The sequence below is a fragment of the Tetrao urogallus genome (genome assembly GCF_951394365.1).
Source record: "Tetrao urogallus genome assembly, chromosome: 20".
Classification (NCBI taxonomy): Eukaryota; Metazoa; Chordata; class Aves; order Galliformes; family Phasianidae; genus Tetrao; species Tetrao urogallus.
The window spans coordinates 6,502,295-6,524,841 of NC_136833.1; the positions used below are offsets into that span (position 1 = coordinate 6,502,295).

General features: G+C 45.1%; 1 protein-coding gene across 2 annotated transcripts; it reads left to right on the plus strand.

Moving 5' to 3' along the window:
• Nucleotides 1-168: 168 nt before the first annotated feature.
• GOSR1 (golgi SNAP receptor complex member 1) lies at nt 169-21,602 on the plus strand (the record flags this gene model as incomplete). Of its 2 annotated transcripts, none has more annotated exons than XM_079545349.1 (9): nt 169-199; nt 513-618; nt 2,102-2,189; nt 2,412-2,519; nt 2,908-2,999; nt 3,387-3,461; nt 14,736-14,765; nt 20,502-20,584; nt 21,478-21,602. In XM_079545349.1, 9 exons carry the CDS (start codon nt 169-171, stop codon nt 21,600-21,602), a joined length of 738 nt encoding a protein of 245 aa, XP_079401475.1. The 2 variants fall into 2 exon arrangements, with proteins under 2 accessions (XP_079401475.1, XP_079401476.1); XM_079545350.1 differs by having other exon boundaries at nt 513-612.
• Between the last annotated feature and the right edge of the window lie 945 nt (nt 21,603-22,547).

Consider the following 22,547-nt stretch of genomic DNA (forward strand, 5'->3'; position numbering starts at 1 on the left):
TTCGCCCTCTCGACGTCGCGGCGACGTGGGCGTGCGGTGCTCCGCGCCTCCCGTTCGCTGGGGGGCGCTACTTTGGGAGGTCCGGCCGTCCCGTCGGGCACCGCGCTCGGAGGGAGGCACTCTAGCCAGGAGTTCTCGGCAGGCGGCGGCTGACGTTGGACAACAAAGATGGCGGCGGGGAGCAGCAACTACTGGGAAGGCGAGTGGGGCCGGGGCGGCGCGGGGCGCTCCCGGGACACGAGGCAGGCAGGGCTAGGCCTCCGCCGGGTCTCCTCTGCTCGCTCGCAGCCGGAGGGTGCGGTGTTCTTGTCGGCCGTTCAGCCGTGAGGCGCCGGTGCCCGGCTGAGCCCCGCGGCGGGGAGGCCTCGGGCCGTGTGGGGCGCGGCCTGCGGGCTCTCAGCCCCCGTCCTCCTCATCCGTCCCTTGGGGCCGCCTCTGTGTGAGGGCTCCGCGGGGCTCCCCGGGCGGTCTGGGGCTGTGTGTGACTCCCCCCTGCACCCCCTTCCGTGCAGATCTCAGGAAGCAGGCGAGGCAGCTGGAGAACGAGCTGGACCTGAAGCTGGTCTCCTTCAGCAAGCTGTGCACCAGCAGCCGGGACGGGCGGCGCGACAGGTATAGGTACTAACACGTTTCTTTACGTTTTACTTTGCTCTTTGCAGCATTTGGTTCGTGTCAGTGGTTTAATGCTGGTCCCCAGTACCACCTGTGGTGTTGATGCACAGTTGCTTAAGAAGCTTACTTTGTGGTGCTGGAGTTGGGCTCTGGGAAATGTCTCTTTCAGGTGCCAGATGGACAGGTGTGTGTTTGTGTTCCGCCTGTGAGAGCACACAGGGCAATGGGAGAAGCTGTATTTAAACTTCAGTTTGTAATTCATGGGATCAGCACAGCTTGGGTCAGAAGGGTCCTTAAAGATCGAGTTCCAGCCTTCCTGCTGTGAACGAGGCTGCCACTCAATTGTGGGGGAAGTGTGTGAGGGAAGGATGCGGCTTCCTTAGTGCACAGTACAGCTGCCTGCATTGTTTCCCACTTCTCCCTGCATTACAGTTCTCAGGGACTTCAGTAAATGCTTTGTGCTCGGGCAGCTCAGCCTCACACCTCGCCGGTGGGTGGCCGTGGTGCTGGTGGTCCTGTGCAGGGATGAGGGAATTGTGGCACGGGGCTGCAGTGACCAGCCCAGGGAGGATACCAACAAAGTGGGGAAGTGAAGCAGTCAGTCTGTGGCTGTCCCTTCCCCAGGGGTGGCTGTTATTTCTGATTTCCTTTAAGGTAAGTCGTAGTAGGGACTGGGACGGGGAGAGCTGTATGTACAGTGTTTGTGTGTATGCATAACAGAGTTTGTTTGAAGAAATTGTTTATTTAGGCAGATTTGTATTTGACTGAGGATTAATATGATAAAACTCACCAATTCTTTCTAGCTTAAGGACTCGATCTGAGGCCTTTCTGCAGTTCCACAGCACCTGGCTATCAGCTTCTTTGTCCCCATGTGCAACCTTTAAAAAGTGCCATTTTTTGCCTGCTAATCCTGGATCCCCACATTGCATCTCGGTTATGAGAGTGATTACTGCTTGTATGTGTGTTGATTTCAATTCTTTTTCAAATCAGTATTTACTTTCTATCCTTCTTAGGTTATGTCTTGATATGTACAAACCTGTGTATCCTACAGCCTTGTGTGCTTTTTGTCTTTTGACTGAAAGTTGCTTTCATTACCAAATTCATTGCCCATTCCTTTGAATTTTAAGAGTGTTTCTTGGTTTTCTACCGTGGTGGGTTGGGTATAAAGTTTCTGGAGGGTGAAATGATTTTTTTGAATCTTTCACTGAATTTCTGTCCTGGAAACCTGAGAGCAACTCAGGAATAATCATATTGCTCTTGAGTCAGATTCTTTCTCTCTCTTAGCTCTGGGATATATAACTTGCTGTTTGTTCTAATTATCTTACTTAGTTTTGCCCTCCCACACAAGATGTTCTGATCTTGTTCTGGTTGTGGAGATAATCATTTGTTTGGTGTCATTTCTTTGGTGTATCTTCCAAGGGGAGGTGCTGTTGTCCCCAGGTGATGCAGGTTGTTGTATGTTTTGATAACTTGCCTTCTTTTTCCTTAGCTCTGACACCACTCCTCTCTTAAATGGGTCGAGCCAGGACAGAATGTTTGAGACCATGGCTGTGGAGATTGAACAGCTTCTGGGAAAGGTAATACACAAACCACTGGTTTTTAAATCAGCATTTTGAAGCATCACAGTACAGGTTCCTGTGATGAGTGTTTAGAAGGTAATAGCATGGGTGGTAAAGAAGTGTTTCTGATGGTGTGCATCTGATATAAGGGGAAGCTCTTTCACCTTATACACTGTACATTTCCTACAATAATAAACAGTTTCAGGTTTTTGTGTTGGTTTGTTTGTTTTTCCCCTACAGCTTACTGGAATAAATGACAAAATGGCAGAATATACAAACAGTGCAGGAGTCCCATCCCTGAATGCTGCACTGATGCACACATTGCAGCGTCATAGAGACATCCTGCAGGTAACAAGCACGTGTTCCTCTTGTGTTTCATTTCTTTGGAGTAGTTATTAGTGTTAATAGCAGCTTGCTCAGACGCACTCCAGATTTCTGTTGGCTGGGAGGAAGCTCTGTGAGAGCCCAGTATGAAAGAAACAACAAATCTGATTGATTGAAAAACATCTCCCCTCACATGTGCTGCAGGCACAGGGTCTGAAAGCATTCTTACAAACAAACTTCTCCAAATGAGGTCGGGGTTTCAACAGCCTCACGTGTGCTTGGAACGTGATGTGAATTTAATAAGGTGGTCTTTGCTGAGGGCTAACGTTTGACAGAGATGGCAAGATTTGTGTGTCTTGCTTTGGAAACTTGATCTCAGGGCTCTAACTTTGGAGTGATTGTTTTATTGCAGGATTACACTCACGAATTCCACAAAACCAAAGCGAATTTCCTGGCAATAAGAGAAAGGGAGAATCTGTTGGGATCAGTACAAAAAGATATTGAGTAAGTTGCGTTGTGTATTGCAGCAGTGCTGTGGGAGTGTGCCAGAAGGGGGAAGGCAGCACCTCCTGTAGGAGTGTGCTTGCCTCGGGTTAATCTTCTGCACTCTGAGCAAAATGAGAGCGGTTGCTTGAGTTCACAACTCTTCATGAGCTTCTGATAGAAGTATTTGATGGTTTTGTTTGCTAATTTTAACTGTGAAAATGAAAAAATCGTGTTTGTAGAAGTAAAACTGTGAAGCACAGATCACTTAAAAAATGTTTGAGCGTGACCGAAGCTTTTCTGGTTGGTCATCTCAGAGCAACACAGCACGATGTGTACAGGAATCAGTAATGTCTACTGAAAAGCCTCTGCAGAAATTGTTTTTCAATGTTTGTTTTTTGCATTTAGATCATATAAAAGTGGGTCTGGCGTGAATAACAGAAGAACAGAGCTGTTCCTGAAGGAACACGAGCACCTTCGGAAGTAGGTGTTACTTTTATTTCTGGATAACTTGCACATTTCCTTATGGTGAAGGTTGCAAGTTTTTCTGGGGGGTAAAACATTCCGAATTCCAAGTGTGGGTGAGAACTTTGTGATTTTTCCTTACCTCTAACAAATGTGTGCAGAAGACAATGGAAGAGACTAATTCCCCAGTATCTGTGAGTTGTCTGCACTTCATTGGACGAGGGAAATGAGGTGCTGCCTTTTGATTCTTGCTGCAGAGCACATGAGCTTGGGAGAGGTTTTATTTGTGCATTCCCCACACAGCAGTAGCAGAGCACTGCTGGTGTTCTGTGGACCACTGGGATGCATAGTCAAGAAGTAGCACTGATGTTTCTGTCTGTTCTTGGCTGTAGTCATGCTAAGCTGCAGGCTCACACCAGAGGGCAGGCTTTCATTTAAAAGAAGGAACGACCTCAGCCTTTCTTTGGGTTGAATCTGTCACTAGGCGTGAATGATCAGAGCATGTAAAGTTTCCACACACACACACACACACACACACACACATAAAAAAAGGAGGCTTCATATTTTGGGGTTGAACATCACCTGGAACGTCATGCTTAAATTATCTGACATTGATTCCTTAAGGTAAACTGGGTTCCTTCCCGATGTTGGGATTTCTATTTTGAATAATTTTTTTGGAGTGAATACTTCATTAAGTAGTTTAGATAAAGCTACAAATGAAATATTTCTGGAGTTGTAAAATCCACTTCTGAAAAGCTGAGGATCCTCTGAGTGCTCTGTTTTGAAGAGAGGAAAGCTTGAAGTTCTGCAAACATTACCTGAAAGATGTTTTCAAGCACTGAAACTGGAGCTCTGTGAGGCGTCCATTGCTTTGATCTCTTCAAACATACCAAGCTCTCTGTATGCTTCAAGGATAAAAACACGTGAAAAATAAGCAATTTCAGAAACATTTCAACCATCTTCTAGGTGATAATATGAAGGTATCAATCAAGGCTAAAAGAAAAACAGAAAACAGTTTAATATGAGTTGGGGATGTTTAGGAAACAGAGCTCAAACTAATCATGGAGCAGTACTGCACAGCAGAGATAACTCGAAGGTGTGTGAAGAAGTCTGGAGTAGAAGGAGAAGGCAGCTTTGGCAGGAAATCAAAGCCTGCAAGATGCACAGAACTCCTGAATTGAGGCTCTGTAAGCTTAGATATACGTGCTGGCAGGGGAAGTGACTGAAGGCTGTGTGTGTTTTGAGGTGTTTGCAGTGCAGTGAATGGTGGTGCTTGGCTAACTGGTAGAAATAGGCACTGCATGTAGATTGTCATGAAGGGGCAGCAGTGAGAGTTCAGATGTATTTTTGGTGTAGTTGTGAAACTTGGGAAAAGAGCTGGAAAATGGAGATGGGAACACACAGTGTGCAAGGTATTATTGTGAGCTGCAGAGTGGTGACAGTGCCACAGCAGTGATGTATTCCTATTGAGTAGTGGAGTACAGACTTGGTTGTGACCCTGCTTAATGTCTGATCTCAAGTAGTATGGGGGTCAGAAGTGCCAAAAGCTCTTCTTTGCGTGAGCCTCAGGGCAGATGTTGGATCTCTGCTTTGTGCCTAAATCTGCCTTTTGACTTTTCAGCCCCATATCAAACATCATCCTTTCTGGAAAGACTGAGAACGAAGGAGAAGTCTGCCTTCTCCGTATGTAGATAATAAGAGGGGAAGTAAAAAAATAATAATCAGTGAGTACAAAAGTCTGATGAGTAAAAGGATCCAACGTACATTAAGCAGCAAGGGAATGACAGCAGCAGAAGCACTCTGGGCCCTTGGTGTAGCACACAAACTGCTCTCCATTAAGCTGTGGGCATTGGGCATCCATTTGGATTCCCTTCCCCAGGCTGGTGCTGCTGCTGTGTCAGTGCTGCTGGCACGGGCACTGCGCTGCTGGTTCCTCCCATAGCTCTGGGTTTAGCAGGGAGGTGGGTTTGTCTCAGTGTTCCTTCCTGGGGGGAAGAGGCATAAAGAGTGTTTTCACCTTGCAATTTGAGTTCTGTACCCATGGTTTGTGGGTTGGTTTTCCTACCTGTGGAGAAAGAAGCAACAGTGCTGGAAACTATAATAAAAATTGTAATAAAGATTTTAACACCTGTTAATTAAAAAGAGGCAGGAAGGCAGTTCTTGTTGTGTACTGATGTCCTGCTACTATTTTTTACTTCGTACCTTGGCTCTTTTGGCAAGGCAGCTGCTTAAAGAAACATCAAATCTCACAGCATCTCTAGTTGATTTTTCCAATATTGGTTTCCTTGGGACTGTGCAGTGCAGTAAATGTGTCTGTATGCTTTTGGCAAGGAAGTAAACAAGTCATTCTTTTTCTTGTAATGTTTTCCATCTAAAGGAAACAAGAGTTTTGATGAATAGACGTAGCTGAGCAGTTTATAAACTGCTCTGAAAAGTGCTGCCTCAGTGGATGGAGTCCTGTGGGCTCGATGTGCGCCCTGAGAAGTTCTGCAGTTATTGATGAGCTGTGCCCAAAGTCAGCAAAGAAGGGAGTAATGCGTTTGATTAAATTTGCAGTGCTGCGTGTGTATGCAAGTGAGAACGTTTGCCCTGTTAGTGCTGAGTTGTCGGGGAAGGAAATTGTGCTCATCAGCTCTTGCTGGAGCTTGGTCCTGCCGTCGTTGGGTTGCTGTGATTACTGCCTTGCTGCTTAGCTCAAAAATCAGGCATTTGCCCATTTCCAAGAGGAGCGCTGCTGGTGGCTGTGCTGGTGCAGATGGCTCGGGCTGATTTCATCACCAGCTGGCTCTGTTTGTGGTGAGCGCTGCCCTGCAGGCCCTCAGCCTAGCCAGGAAGGAGGTGTGCAGCTTGCTGGGGTACGGGGTGAGCTGAGGGGCTGTGCCAGGGGCACAGAGCTGTGCTGTGTGAACACAGCGAGGGTGGGTGGCACGGTGGGAGGAGAGTGAGCAAATCACAGCAGGGCGTTTGCATTCTGCATGCAGAAGAGGAACGGGAGAAGCGAGCAGTAGGAATAGGGGGATTTGCAGCAGTTGTGTCATTGTGCTATAAATAATGCATACCTGGCTGGTGGAGATGTTGGGGTAAATCAGTGTTCATGGGGGACTTTCATAGAACCATAGAATGGCCTGGGTTGAAAAGGACCACAGTGATCATCTAGTTTCAAACCCCCTGCTGTGTGCAGGGTCACCAGCCACCAGACCAGGCTGCTCAGAGCCACATCCAGCCTGGCCTTGAGTGACTCCAGGGACTTCATCCATGTAAAGCACTCTGAGGTATTAAATGTCTCTATTGCTACTATTGCATTTCATTTTTCTACCGAACTATATCAAATTTCCTGTGTTTTATGGGGGCAGAAACGGCCACATTCTGTAGAGAATAATCACCAGGAAACCGCCTTCAAACTTTGTTGGTAGCACAGTTGAACAGTTGAACTCTTAACAGAGGGAGTGACTTCTTCACCATTTCTCCCTCTTCCTACTGATGTTGTTCACGAGTGCTCAGCACTGCTGTGTGCAAGCAGTCAGCTTAATGAGATGCTGAGGCACATTACAGGGATCTTCCTTAAAGTGTTTTGTGAGAGAAGCTCCCAGCATTCTACCTGGCTGTAGTTTCCCGTTCTTTGTTACATCCTGCTCTGCCCTGTGGACCATCTATGCTCTGTGTTGTGCTGCTCGTGTCACTGGGGGGTTTTGGAGCATCTCCAGCGTTGGCTCAGACCCAGAGTGCTGCCATGGCCACCCCTTCCACCCCTCCTTCACCTCCCATTGCAGGGGGATGCACAGATGCTTGGGAGCGGCTGCTCCAGCTGTTCTCCGCATTTCCATCACACAGAGCAAAGAAAGAGACCGTAAGAGAAACAGCTAATTCGCCAATTCCTTCCTCCTTCCCAGGGAGGCTGGGCACAGCAGGAGGGAGCCGTGCTCAGCCTCCATGCCTGGTGCCTCAGAACTGCTGAGCTCTGCTGTAGTTGGGCCCAGTAAGGACTTTCTTAATTGCTCCACTCACCTCTAAATTGAACTTATTTTGTCTCCATGTCAAAGCAGAATGCTCTGTTCTTGTTGCTTTATTTTCTTAATTTTAATACAGATTTTAGCTGAAGCAGAGCTTGGTAATGAATAACTTTCTTTGCTTTGTAGCAGTTCTGGAAAAAGCCACATAGATCTGCTATGAAAAGCAAATCCACACTAACCATCAGCTTGGTTTGGGCTGTTTGGCTAGAAGCACTGAAAAAGGTGCAGTTTGGCTGCATACTTGCTGTGCAGTAGTAATAGAAGGCTGCAGTGCTTTGTCTATTGAAGTGGAAGATATAATGCAAGGCAGGAGTGAGGAATCTAGGTTAAAACGTTTCCACGCTGTGATTAACTGAAAGAGCTCGAGCAGCATTGTGTCACCAGTTTCCCAAATGCAGTTAAATATCATTGGCTTCTTTGTTTCTGGAGCAGGGAAAGTTGGGCAATGATTGCATTAGAAGTGCTGGTGCAAGCCAATTGGGATGCTCACTGTAATTACCCTGCAGTAAACTGACTTGTCTGGTGCAGCTTTGAGCCTCCCTAACGCTGAGTTTTTGGGTAGGGCTGTACGTGCCATCCTAGAGGCAGCACAAATAAGCTGGTTTTTAAGGAAGATATTTGAACAAAGGAGCTTTTTGCTGTCCCAGAGCAGCACGACAGCTTCCACTCAAGTTTCCAAACCCAGTTCTGTGCTCTCATTCTGTTCTGTCTCCTGTTGCAGCAGATTTGTCTCAATGCAGTTGCACGTCAGTGACTCTTCCTTCAGCCTGGTCCCTGTGTGGGGCTGAGTGGGCTCCATTTGTGAGCCTGCTGGCAGAACCTCATGGCAGAATGACACGAGGCTGTGTGACAGCAGCTGCATCACCTTCCTCTGTAGCATTCCCAGCCTGAACACAGGATTCATGCACCTATCACCACACTTATCCACAAAGCTGGACTGAGCGCAGCGCATCTGTTTTCATATCTTAATGATAAATGTTTCTCAATAAGTGGAGGCAGTTCTGGAAAAAAACTGGGGAAAAAAAAGACTGGAAAAAAAAGCATTTCACCATTTATTAGGAGTGTAATATGACTGCATGAGCGAGTTATTGAAGTAGTTTAATGAGAATTTGGGGAGGTTCAAAGGCTGCAGGCAGCGAAGGAAGATGCTCTCCTGGGTGTTGTTACTATTTATAAATAATTTTCTAAAAGAATGTGAAAATCAGCCTGTAGCATTTCAGGATTTGAAAGAGGTTTTCCCTTTAAAAATAGTTTGAGCTTCGTTAGAGTAAAATCAAGTGGTGCTTTTCATCTTCCTGTGCTATATTTAAGGCTTAAAACGAACAGAACAACCACTAAACTAAAGATTGTGTTAGCTTCACAAGGTTTATTTGCAAGCTTTCTTTACAGTTAGATTTCATTTAAAAGGCAGTGAGGATAAATTCCCTGATGCCTGTGGCTGTGGTGAGTTGGTAACGCCTCAGTGTGTTTGTTCCAGCAAGGAGGGGAGGTGCCTGCACGCTCTGGGGGCTTCCTTTGGAGATTCCAGCACAGAGCTACACCAGGTTGTGCAGGTAATCAAGGACACAACCAGGCAGCAGCGTTGAGAACCTCAGAACTCATGGTTGGTACAAAGTGTAGAGGTTCTGTGTTCATTTCCACGTGCCCCCTAGGAAAAGCCCATGAAATCCACCCCAGGCCTTTATAGACATCTGCAGAAACTCAAGGGCAAACCCTCACAGTGCAGTTGGGAAAAATGACCTGAGTGCATCACGAACAAAGGAAACTAAAGATTGAAGCTCTGCTCTGGTTTGTGGTTCTGGGCTTTACCTTAATGGCAGCGGCTGCCCTTGGTGTGGGGAGGCAGGGCCATAAAGCCACCCTTCAGACTTCACAGCTCCACGGGCACTTCTGAAGCAAGTTGCTCGTTTCAGAAATAAACAAGTCAGCCACGTTTGCTGATCTGCTTTTCGTTTTCCTTCAGACACCGCTTCTTAACTAGGACAGCTTTCCTTCCACAAGGGCTGCATTGAAGTTGGGACTTTGACAGGTACCGAAACTCATCTCCCATGAGTAGGTTCTGAAAAGTAGGTGTGTTGTTTGAACAGATCCGACAGTGGTGGAGTTCTGTCGAGGTTCTTTTGTGCAGCTTATTTAACATGAGCAAATTAGCTCTTACTTCAGAGGAGCTGCCTCTGGTGATTGCAGAGCTCTATTTATCCTCAGCGAGCGCTCAGTTCACGTATAATCACAACAGTGATGCATGTAGTATAATTTTCCAGCTACAGAACATGTTAATATCCCCATTTATGAGAAGGAAACGGTTTTAAAATTAAGACAAGTTTACTGCTGATGCTTACAGCATTCTAGAAAGCATTCTAATGCAGATATTCCCTATAGAAATGTTTTATGAAGCAAACATCTTCCAGAGAAATGGACCCCTCCTGCTGTTGTGATTACCAGAAGATATGTTGGTTTGCATAGATGTGTGTGTATGGATACATTAAGCAGTGATTATTTCTGTTTTTTCAGAAATAGATATTATATCTCTTGGAAAATTACATTACTGTGTGAATGTCATTATTGAGTTTATTATTTGAACCTCTGTACCACTGCTTCACAATGAGGTGCTCGTCATCCTTGCTGCTGTGCAGAAGGCACTGCAGGTGTCCTAGCACCTGGGGTTACTGGACATCAAGCATTGCCTCCCACCTGCTGAGCTTTAAAATGCATTATTTAGTTCACTGTACAATTGCAGGAATCCTTTCCTGAAGCATAAGAAGCAGGTAAGTAGTTCTAACTTCAGGTGCTCTGATCAGGTCCTAAATGGAGGCTGTGTGTCTTCCTACACCTACCAAAAAAACCTCAAAACCACAGCAGAGTTAGGAGGCAGAAACCCAATGTGTATTTTAGGCTTCGTACTAAAATAAAACTGGGTTGTCATCTCGGGGATAATTCTCACTTTGTTTCTGTGCTAGCTTCACTAGAAATTAAGAAGACACTTGAGGTATTAAATACCAAGGAGTGTGACCAGGCTCCTCTGGAAGGCGTTCTCCTTGGCTTTCCTTTTTTGCCATCATGGGTGTGTGAGTAGTAGGACAGTTTTTCCAGTCTTAGGAAGAGAGGTTGAGGTGGAGAAGTGGCACAGCCTTTTTTGTTACAGTACTGGGTTTCATGGTGCATCGATCTCCTCGTTGTGCCCAACACACCACTGCTGACAGGCTATCTTGGTGTCCTCTCTTCTGTCACCTTGGTGGTGGACTCTGAAGGCTGTGTGCTCTTACAGGTGCTGCTTGGTTTTGAGGGGTTTTTTTCCCCCTTGATTAAAGGTATAATTTACACTGTATCTTATAAACCAGAGGAAATAGTGCAAACTGCACTACTACTGATGCTGGGTCCAAGGAGATGCCGATAGAGCCCATTAGTAAGTTACTGGAATTGTTCTGACAGCTGTGGTTACTGATAATGACTTACAGTAAGGCCTGCCCTCTCTGTTCATTTAACTTTGTTCCTATGGGTAATAGGGAGCAATTACACAGGAGGGTCAATCTATCCAGGAACTTTCCCAACCGTGGACAGAGAGCCTCTAGAAACTTCGTGATGTGGCTCTTGGTGCCATCCCGGCTTTGGTTTTATGCTTACTAATAGGCAACCAGCTGCTGCACTTCATTTAGATGATAGGAGCTGTTTTCATTTTAAGTTTTTAACTGCGTTCTTTGGGTAAACTGGATAGTGCAGATTATTGAGAAGCCTCTTATTTCCTTATAGATCTGCTTTAAAGGAAGGAGTATTGCTGTTACTCACCCTCCTGGGACTCTCAGACATCAGGCACTCACAGTAGTCCTTCTGTGTGCCAAAGAGCTTTCTTGGCTAACTCCTCTTTTTGCAGAAACATTTATTTTACTCTGCTGATAGTTCTCAGACAAATACATGGAGTGCAGGGGAGGTGTGGGCTGTGCCCTTTAGAGATCCCAGACAAACAGCGTGCTCTGGCTTCTGAATGGAGCTCCACCCCAAAGCCATGGCATCCCTTGCATCATTTTCTAAACAGCCTTAGAGAAAAATCTTGTTATTATTTGCAGTCCTGGTGTAGGCAGAATTACAGATGTTAGATAGCTGCAGAGCTGTGTTAGCTTAGCTTTAGTTCAGATCCGAAACGCTCTCCTCGCTGTAACCAACGCGCTGTTGAGGTATTTACTTAATGATGTCGTTAGGAGTCTGATTTTAATGAGTTCTTTATCACAGGACTGCAGATTGGTTGTTGTGCTGTCTCTAACCTCTTACGTGCTGTTCGCACGTGTACAAGGTAGATGTGAAGCATCTGGAAGGAAACCCAACACCATTACGTTGGTGCCTCCTGCCTGGAGCAGTGGTTTCTGTTCATTTAGACTAACAAACTGCTTGCATTGACTTAAGAGCAACATGATGATGTGCTGTCATGATTTCTCTTCTCCTTTCCAATGTTGCAGCTCTTCCTCTTTCTTTTTGAACACGATTGCTGAGTGTCACACAGTGATCCACAGGAATAAGATTGCTTACATGCGTAGAGCTTGAAGGCACAGTGACATTCACACTGTTAACAGTTTGTTCCTTTGGGGCAAATCTATACATGAACATAATGCTCGTACTTGTGCTGGTATTTGTTGTGTTGTTGTAGGCTGTTATTTCATTTTGGCTACTGCAAGTGGAAGTGTGGAAGCCTTGCATCTCCTTAGCACCCGGCTTGGTGCTGCTTTAACGAACCAAGGGAGCCCACTGGTTGTGTGGGTGTTGGAACCTTTCTGCTTTCGGAATGTTTGTCCCTAGCAATGCCCATTCACCCCAAGTCTTTGTTTTTGGCCAACCTGCTCTTCTCTCACTGGCAATTTAAGATGAGTATTAGTAGGCAAACGGACTCTTTTTCCTCTCTGCTGTGTATTCATAGCAGGTGCTACTTCTGCTCTTCGCTACCAACACAGGAGTCAGTTTTTTGTTGTTTGCACAGACCTCTGCTGTACGTTTTCATAGAATCATAGAATGGTTTGGGTTGGAAGGGACCTTTGAATCATCTAGTTCCAATCCCCCTGCAATAGGCAGGAATACCTCCCTAAAGCCCAGGTTGCTCAGCAGCCTGGCCTTGAGTGCTTCTCTTTTTCTCTCCTCAGGTCTCATATCCCCTCGGTGTGTTTGACTCCATGCTCTTGTGTTGGCCCCAGTCAGTGAGGCTTCTGCAGCAGTTTTTGTCTTCCCTAGCATCTGTGTCTGTACTAGCTATGCACCTCCAGCACAATTCTTTCTTTCTTTGGCGTTGAAGTGAATCAAGCTTGATACGAGTCTGGTAAAATCTGGAATATCTAATTATTATCACAGGGAAGACTAAATTCCACTTCACCTTTTTCTAGTTAAGTTCTTACAGAGCTTAATATTTACAACTTCAGTGCTTTGGAATCTCGATGGCACTGAAGCATTGCTGTTTTTTGGGGGGTTCTTGTGGTGTTTCATTTGTGAGATAGGAACGGCTATGATGGGAATATCTGTGTAAGTATGATTTGCTTCATCATAACCTGCAGAGTTGTATTAGAGTATCAAGTATGCTCTGCAACATTTGCATTCCTTAAAGCTCCACGTTGCCTGGTGATTCAGGACTGTGAAAATAGAAAAGATTTGGTGCGAGCAGCTTGGGGGAGCGAAGGCTATTGCTGAATCTTACAGTCAGAGCAAAGTAAAATTGGTGCTTCTATAAAGAAAGAAACAAGAAAAGAGAAGGAAAAATAATTTTAAAAGCTAGGTGTAATGGGCACACAGCTCTTCTATCCCAGAAGCCTATTTTACTGAAGTTAACCCAGAGGAAAAATTACCTGTCCACGTATTTAAATGATGAACTGCATGCCCAGTCTTTTCTGAAGATAACAGTTGCACAGAAGCCTGATTATTTCATGTGCATGACTGCTGCTGCTGGATCTGTGCCCCTTATTGCGGTAGGTGATGACCTCAGCATCTTTTAGCATTCCTTTGCATAGTATTTTTAAATGACTTGGTCAAAGTGCCATCTGTCTCGACAGGTGAAAGTGCCCAGCTTACTGAAACATATGGCAGGGCAGATTAATGTTGCCCAGAGCGATCTCTTGCTTGGATGCTCGTAAGGCAATGTCCACTGGAATTGTTGTCTTTGCTTGGAAAGCAGAAGAATAAAGTGGAGATTTTCCGAGGAGCTCCATAATGTTTTGGATGTGTAAGATGCACAGGGTTACCTTTTTCAGTGTTTTGCCTTTTGATTCTGTCAAGTAGTTAAAATTTGACCTTATAATTGTGAGATCGGTGTGAAACAGAATATTGATAGTCTGACATCTGTAAGCATCCCCTCCACTCACCCTCCCTCGGTCAGGCTTTGGTTCTCTGCTCCCCACTGTGCTTTTGGGCTTCCTTAAACCTGGCTGGTTGGTTTTTTTTGTAACTGTGAGGTTGTGCAGTGCTGGAGGTGCTCTCAGAGCCTTCAGAAGAGGCAATAGGAATGACATACTGGAAGATGTGTTCAGCGAACCCGTGTGTTTTGCAGCTATTTATTGAATGAGAATGTATGAGTTAGCTCAGTCTGCCCTTCCTGCACATCAGTCGTTCAGAACACAATTCATATGCAGCTCATCCTTTTCAATAGTCAGGAGGACTGCCTTGTAAGTTGAGAACCATTCATCTCGTGACTTCCAGCACCAATTAAATGCTTTGGGTTGTCGTTTGAGTTCTCTGTGCCCCTGGTAATAAATACCCCACAGTGGGTGAAAACAGCTTTACTTCATTAAACCAATCAACTCACAGCTGATCTGGCTCTTTGGAGCATGGCTTTGTTTTGGGAGCAGAATGAAGTGTTCCAGTTCCAATGTTCTCAGTGTTTGACCCCAGTTGGGTCCCCAACTCCAGCTTGGGCAAAATATTTGTAGCGCTCTGTGTGCTGTCTCCGTGTTTCAAGGGCCAGAAGTAGCAGCTCTGGTGGAGTCTCCATCCCTGGAGGTGTTCAGGAGCCATGGAAACGTGCTGGGATCATGGTAGTGAGCATGGTGGGGTTTTGGGTTGGACGTGGGGTCTCAGAGGTCCTACCTTGCTTATAGTTGGTGGGTGCTGCTCTAGGGGACGCTCTGTGTCTCTTCTCCAGAACTCTCACTGAATGTGTGCCAGATCTGTGTTGTAGTGAGCAGCAGCTGTGCTCTGAAACAAGGCTTACTGGGGTACATTTGTGAAGGATTATGCCATGGAAATCACTGGTGTAACCATCAGAAGTACTGAGTGCTTGTTCCTTTTTTTAACCTTGTTTTTTCTTCTTGGCTTTCAGCTCAGATCGGCTGATAGAAGAAACAATAAGGTAGGGATGAATTTACTAATTTTCATTATTTTCTGTACAATCAGTATTTGCGCTGCACTGTGCCCAGAAGTCTCAGTCACTTTCTTTACACAATAACTGTATTGTTCACAACTTGTATTACAGTGAAGTGGGGTTTTATTTTTACTATTCAACATTGACATAATGGTGTTACCGGAATATTTTATTCAGCCTAATTTGGAGAATTTGGGTTTCTGTTCAAAGATGAATACCCTCTATGGCAACAACGAGGATGGCTGAGCAAAGGGAATCTCAGGTTGAGTTGCTGAGGGCCATTCCAGTAGTGGGGCTGTTTCTTCTTAGGGTTACTCTCCTGCAGCACGATTTTCTGTAGTCCTTGGACGTGTTCAGCATCCCAGTATGCAGCTGAGATTGGTAGGCCCTTGGACCTTATGGGCTGGAGTGACTGTTGCTGCTGCATAGTTACTTATTCCTTGGTTTTCGTGTGGTTTGAATATTGAAGTGCTGCCTTTCTAACTGATCTAGAAATCTTAGAATCGTAGCATTACAAATTATTTTTATCATCTGTGCCCTTCCCAATCTTTCATTGAACTCTGAGATTTTGAAAACCAATAATTCAGAGTGCCTGACTTAATGGTTTTAAGTCTCAGATTATTGCCTTAAAAAAAAGAAAGAAGAAAGCAAGCAAGATATGGTTTCAGATAATGCATGTACTGGCATAAGTGATGAAGAGGAGTAATTAGAGGCTCTGTGTCCATTAAAGGCTGGCTAGCTTAAGTACATTCAGTGGGCTCAGTATAATTAACATGGTGGAAGAATGTGTTAAACCACCACGTTAATGTGCTGTGACAAACCAGAAGTGGTCACTGCCGTAATGTCTGAGAACGTGGATGAAGTCTCTCCTCAGGCTCATAAAGATATTGCCAGTCTGAGCACGGATGCTGTGAGTCTTCACTTTGCTTTGGTTCTCATCTTCTCCTGATTAAACATCCTCTCCTTTATTGCCATATTTGTAGCCCTGCTTTTCCACCTCATAAGCGCACTCAGTGTTTGTCAGATCTCTTCCTTGCTCTCCTTGCTCAAACATTCTCATAACTAAAGCATTATAAAGCCAGTGATGACTTATTAAGCTTGATATCCTGCAAAATGACTCGTATTATTTGAGCTCTTCCCCTGGCCTCCTGATTACGTGTCACTGAGGAGCATGAGAGTACAAGATAAGTGAAGTCCTGAGTGGATTGCCTTGCAAGCTGGGGCTCAAACAGGGCACCTACCTGTGTGTGGCCTGGGTTCCTTGATGAGCTGTGAGCCAGCCCCGTGGTGTCCCAGCCACAGCATCATCAGGAGGTGACCTGCCTGCTGTGAAATGGCTTGGAGTTCCATTTGGGTGAGCTGCAGACCTGCGGTTGACTGTGGATCAACCAGGGGTGGCTTCTCATGCAATAGACCCAACTGCCTGGCTCAGCTCAGAGCTCCTTGCTGCTGGGTGCAGAAAGCTTTCCTTCTGCCAGCAGGTGAGCTGTGATTTTAGGAGGCTGGATCTCAGCTCCTTGTTGCACCATTTGTTACCTGTAGTAAACAGACTTCTTGTAGCCGTTGCCAAAAATGTTCTACTTTTCTTTTTGTAGAGAAAGAGTTGGGTAACGACACACGTCACACACTGCTGTTAATTTAGATCCCCTTAATTCAGTTCTGTCTCTGATGAAGCCAGGGTGATTTTTTTGTCACCCCCAGTAGCTGGAGGTGTCCAGGTGTGATATTCCTGCTCTGACTTGCAGTGCACTGAAGAGGGGCATTGTGTGTGGTTCTTCTTTGGAGCAAGCAGACCTGCAAGAGGATGCATAGGTGCTGCAGCTGTCATTCCAGATGTTGTGTTAGCATGAACCTTATAATGAGATTTTTAAATGAATTATGTGACATGGCTGTTAACTGCAGCATATTTCTTTCCAGAAAGGAGTGGGAAGTGATAGTTTGTACTGCAGTTCCTTTGGAACTGTGTTCACTTGTCTTGGATATATTTAAATATAAGCATAGATTCTGCTTAATATGTTTGGTGTTCTCAGGTTTTCATTTTCAAACATGATCGCTTTCTCAGAATAGCAAATGATTTATTTCTTGTTTTCCAACAGCTTATATTTTTAGGTTGGTTCACTTTGACAATTTGCTACAGTTTGGCATGCACAGTGTGACCAGCTGCTAGGAATTCATTGTAATATTCCTTCTGGTGCCTGATTCAGGCTCACTCGTCAGGCTTTGTCTATTGGTAGGCTGGACTCGAGCATTTTTGCTTTGACCAAACCCATAGATTGAATAACTAAGTAGAAAATGTCTGTGTATATACGGGGGGCATTCCTCTGGGTAACAATTAGGATTTAATAAAAGGGCAAAATTGTCTAGTGTTAAGTCCTGGCTTCACAGGGTGGGTAGGTAGGAGTTGGATTTTGAGTCGTAGCTCTGCTCAGGGGAGCCTGCAGGATCTGGGTGAAGTCGCACTCATTTCTGGGGGAGCATTTCCTAGGTTTTCTCTGAGCCTTCAGCAGAAGACACGATGATGTGTAGTGAAGTTGGAAAGGCTGTGTGTGTGTATGGATATGCCTGTATGTGTGTGTATATGTGTACACAAAGAACAAGCAATGTAGTCATAATTGTTATCGATTTAAAAGCAGAGCTTGCATTTCTATGCACAGTCACTGAGTCCATTCCCTCAGTCACAGATGTTGTCATGCATTTCAGTAAGCAAGCATGATTCATGAAGCACAAAGTGAAGCAGAACTTCCCGTAGCACATGAGTTATTTTATTTTTAAAAGCGTGTCTTGTTCCTTGAGAGCTTTGTCTTAGTTCTGCACTCATACAGATGGGACTGAGCTGTGTGAATAAGTGAAACAAGGAGCTGATTTTTGGAAGATCTGGTTGGCTGATACACTGCATCTGAATGGCTGCTACGTGGGGTAAAGGTACCCAGCCATCCCTGCTGCCTCAGTCCAGTGCTGCACTCAGAAAAGGCCGTGCTGCAGTGAGCACTGTGGCATGGGGAGATGTTTGAAGTAGTGCAATCCTGATATTAATTCTTAGTTTTCATCAATGCTGCCACTCCTGTAACGTGGGCTTAGCAGAGATGTCTTATCATTGGTAATCAGCAGTCAGGAACAATTGAGAACCAAACTTCCTGTGGGAGCTTGGGAAAGCTGGAGGATCAACGTTCATCATCTCCAAGAATGCCCTGAGAAATGATCAGCGTTTTGTTGGGAAGCAAAGTGCACTTTTAAGCCTTAATTCTGTGTTGTTCTGCTGAGTGAGTTTGAAAATTGGATCTACCAGGGAGCAGGTGGATTCCTGAAGGAAGGATTCAATCTTATGACATAAACGTTGGCTAGAAGTCTCAAAATGGAAGAAAAAGTAATTCTTCATCTGGAGAGATTGCTGTGTCGAGTGACCAAACGGGACCAGTGCTATGAACAGGAAGAGGATTCGTTTTTTTTAATTAAAAAAAAAAAGACATTTGTCAGTAAACAAATGATAACAGTGAGTTAACGAGCATATGCTGGGGGCGGGAATGGAAGCAGAGCTGTTTAATGAGGAGTATGAGGATGCCTACATGCTTGAGAGTGCAGAAACAGAAGGACTGGTTCCCAGAGGCTGTGCATTGCCATTGTGGTGGGGCTTAAATGCAGTAGTCTGAGGTTCACAAGCACAAAGGCTCAGGCAATATTTTGGGTGATCGGTGCATGAAGAACAGTGCTTTCTGTCTGAATTTTAATTTGAGTCCTGAAATGACTCCTCCATGTAATCACACAGATCAGTTGTGTCAACAGAGCAGGTGAGTTGGTGGATCCACAGCAACAAACAGGCTTTGCTTAATGCCTGTACAAAGCAAGAGGAGCTGCTTTGGTCAGTTCTGCTTGCACAGAAGAGCAGCACAGGTTGATGGATGGGCACCTCCTCCTGAACCCCAAGGAGGCCCTGCTGCTTCCACACAGCTCCAGTTTCACCTTGTGCTGATCAGACACTGCATGAAACAACTCAAAGCCATCAAGTGCATGAAGGTCGATCTTAGTATGCCCAGGAGCATCCATTGTGTCAGAGTTCTGTTTGTTTGTTCTGTTTTGTTTTGAAATACATCTCAAACTGCAGAAAGGGGGCTGGAAAAGGCATCCTCCACCTAAAGAGAGGGATGCAGATTTTTTCCTTTTATGTTTTTGGGCTGTTTGTTTTTTCCCAGTTTTGGCTGGCACACAGTGGGAAGGCAAGAGATGCTGCCTGAAGGTCTCCTGGAGGTGGAGTTGGCAGATACAATGGAAGGGAGCCCGAATGAACTTAGTGCTGCAGACATACTTAGGGCTCATTGATCCAGGCTGTTTCCTTAAGGTGTCTCTCAGCTGTGGCAGTGATCTTGTGCTGTAGGTCTGAAAGGGCCACTGTTGGCCTCAGCTCTGCTGGATTTGCCAGATGTTGTGGTTGGCTGCAGTGCCCTGGTGAAGGCAGTGGTACGTGGGATGATTCAGGCACTGAGAGTGAGCAAGCAGAAGATGCTCCTGTAAGTTTGGATGTCTGTCTTTGGTAAAGGATACTTTCTCCTATCTGTTCACTTTCCTATCGCATTGCAGCCTTAGCTCCCTCCTATTTCCCTGTTTATCACGATGTTCCAGTTAACTTTCATTCTCCCAGAACAGTTTCCCTCCATATTTAATGCTTAGAAACTTATCCAGGAACTCCTTTTAATCATTGTTAATCACACACGTGTCGTCAGTAGCAAATGTCATCTTCTGAGTTGTAACCCCACAGCATCTATGGATGTTCTACTTCTTTTTGCAGTTCACACCAGCCAAGGAGAGCAGCATTCCTCAAACTTTTCCTTCTTAAGTGCTGCAGCTCCTGACTCTAAACTCTTACCTGAACTCTGTGTGTCAATGAGTGCTTGTCAAGACAGAGCTCTTGCATTCAGTGTGGCTACATGGGGCATCACTGGCACTGCACGTAGCAGCCGGCCCTTCCGCTGCCTGTGGTAGAGCTCTTGGTTTTATGGGCTGAGGAGATGCTTCAGGTTCAAAAAAAAGAAAAATTATCAGCTGAGTATTTCTCCAAAATCTTCTTTTACATGCTTGATTATTTAAAGAGAATAGTTGCTGCTCTCCAACTTGCAGAATGTTTTGTACTTGGAATTGATTTTATATTCACTTGTATTGTGCTCTGATATTTGAACCGAGTGTGTCTGGGTTGACCAAGTCTTACTGAAGCAGCAGGATGGAAACTGTATTTCCTAGTGTGACATTAATTAGGAGAGAGGGTCAAAAATGTGATTTTTTTACTGCTGCGATGGCAGTGTCATTTGGTACAGTTCAGTGATACACCAGCTTGTAGAAAACAGCAACGTTGGACTTTGTGGGACACGAATCAGAAGAACCCAAGCTTTGTGTGCTCAGCTGGAGCTGGGATCTGTTTGATTCAGCAAGCTTCCCAGTTTACAGTGTAGTCTGGCAGGGCACCTTTAGGCTGCTGGGAATGGAACTCATTTCTTACTGGGGGTGGAGGTGCACCAAATCCTTGTTCAAAGAGTCGTCTTCAGTTGTTAATGGCTTCTACAAGAAGAAATCATGTAAGGGTAAAAGAGAGATTAATGGAACCAAATGTTGCTTCATTCACATTGCTTCACCTCATTCATTGTTCTGCAGAGAGGTGTTGCCTGCTCGCTTTCCTGTTGTTTTAACTGTGGATTATTCTTAGCACCAGCAACTCGATCCACTCTTTTCTTTTTCCAGCATTGCCATGGCAACGAAAGAAAATATGACTTCGCAGAGGGGGATGTTGAAGTCAATACAGAGCAAGATGAATACCTTGGCTAGTATCCTTCCTTAAGAAAACTGTGCTGCCAATGCTTAGGAAAGAGGCACAGTAACTTCTTTTCGGGATGCCATTGATTCAGGGATCAAAATGCTTTGGGATGCCAACAGCTGCATAACCTACGGTGTCTTGTTGGGTTGTGGTTGTTTTTTTTAATCTAACTAGCAGATGTGATGAGCAAATTGGTTTTATTCAACTCTGAACCCTGCCTATAGACCCATGTCTACATTTTTCACGTGGGGACCTATAAAAGCATTTATTACCTTTCCAACTCTGTGTGTTGGTTTTGGCTTTCAAGGTTGGAGCACCTGCTGCTGTTTGGTATCATTTATAGCTTGTTATTCATCACCTGAGGATCCTTCTGTCTGTCACAGGCGTGCAGATGTTAAGATTTTGGTTTCTTAGCTTAGGATAGATTGACATTAGTATGATTTGACAGTAGGAGTTCTTCATGTGCTGTGCAGGGATTAGTGCATATTCATGCAACGTGCATGCTTCTCTGTCAATTGCCTTTGCTTGTTCCCTTAGCCAGTAACTATTCCATTAAATAACATCACCAAAATTTCGCCCTCCTCATAGTGGAGATGACACCAAGCACTGGTGTTCACACTTAGATCACACTTAGGTGATCAACTACTGAGTTCTGTGTACATGTGAACTCTAACCTGTTCCATTCACTCTTTCCTCTGATTATTAGATCACAGTTTCTCTGCCTTATTAGCAAAGTACAGTTGTAATCCTGCTCATCTTGTTGGCTTTCTGATTGCATCTTCTTTCTCCAGCTTGGGGGTAGTTCTGTACCTTGTGGCATTGCTGACTTGCACGTACAGCATTTGGGGCTGGTTCAATAAGTGGCTGTGTTTTTGGTGTGACCTTGACTCACCCTGCTTAAAGACCGGTTCCCAGCAGTGAACAGCCTGATCCAGAGGATCAACCTTCGGAAACGACGGGATTCGTTCATCTTGGGCAGCATCATTGGCATCTGCACCATCCTACTGCTGCTCTTTGCCTTCCATTGATGGATGTTCCCCCGTGGACTCTGCTAAACTCATCACCACCATCCCTCCCCCCAGCCAAGGAAAAGCGAGCGGGGGAAGAGATGGACTTCCATCAGCCTGCTCCCCCTGCCTGGGACCGTCAGCATGATGTCTAGAGTTGATGATGATAGACTGCAACACTGGTTTGGGGTTGAAGCTGCAGTGTTTCTCCTTCCCTGCCATACATCTTCCTTTGGTTAAATTTGGTGGGGGTTTTTTTTGTTTTGTTTTGTTTTTAATTTTTTTCCTCCTTTAGCCCCTTTCTCATTGCAAGGTAAGTAAATACAGCCACTTAACAACAGCAGTAGAGCAGCTCCTGTGCCCAGTGGTGCTGGGAGGTGCATTGCTGGCCAGCAGGTGGGAACTGCAGGAACCCTGCTTTGCCTGCAGGCACTTCTGGGCACCGTTGTCCTACCAGAAGAATATTGCAGCTTTAAGCCATCAGGTTGCTTCACTACTAGATACACGTTCTGTAATTCTTTTTAACTCATGGTTGAGGTAATAGTTATTTCTACATCGTTTGTGCTGTGAAAACTGTGCTTCACACAAACTCCTCAAAGAAGACAAGGATTGCTCCATTCGCTTTTTGCACAGAAAATGAATAAACTGCCCTCTGAGGAACAGTGATAAGGTTTCTTGTGGCTTTAAAGGGACGGACAGGTCCTCTTCTGTAAAAAGGGAGCACAGTGCCCTCAGAGCTCCTTACCATAGTGTTCAGTGATCTGAAAAGTGACCAAACGTGAGTTCACCTAAGAGCAGCCTTTGGGTGTCAGTACTTGGATTTTGGCTGACATCATAGAGGTCTTTATAAAGACAACGACTGAGAAGTGTATATTGTAATTTACATAAAGTTATTCTAATAGCATTAATATTTTTACACTGTAAGTAAGATATAATCTACACTGTCAATTGGAAGTGAAAATGATG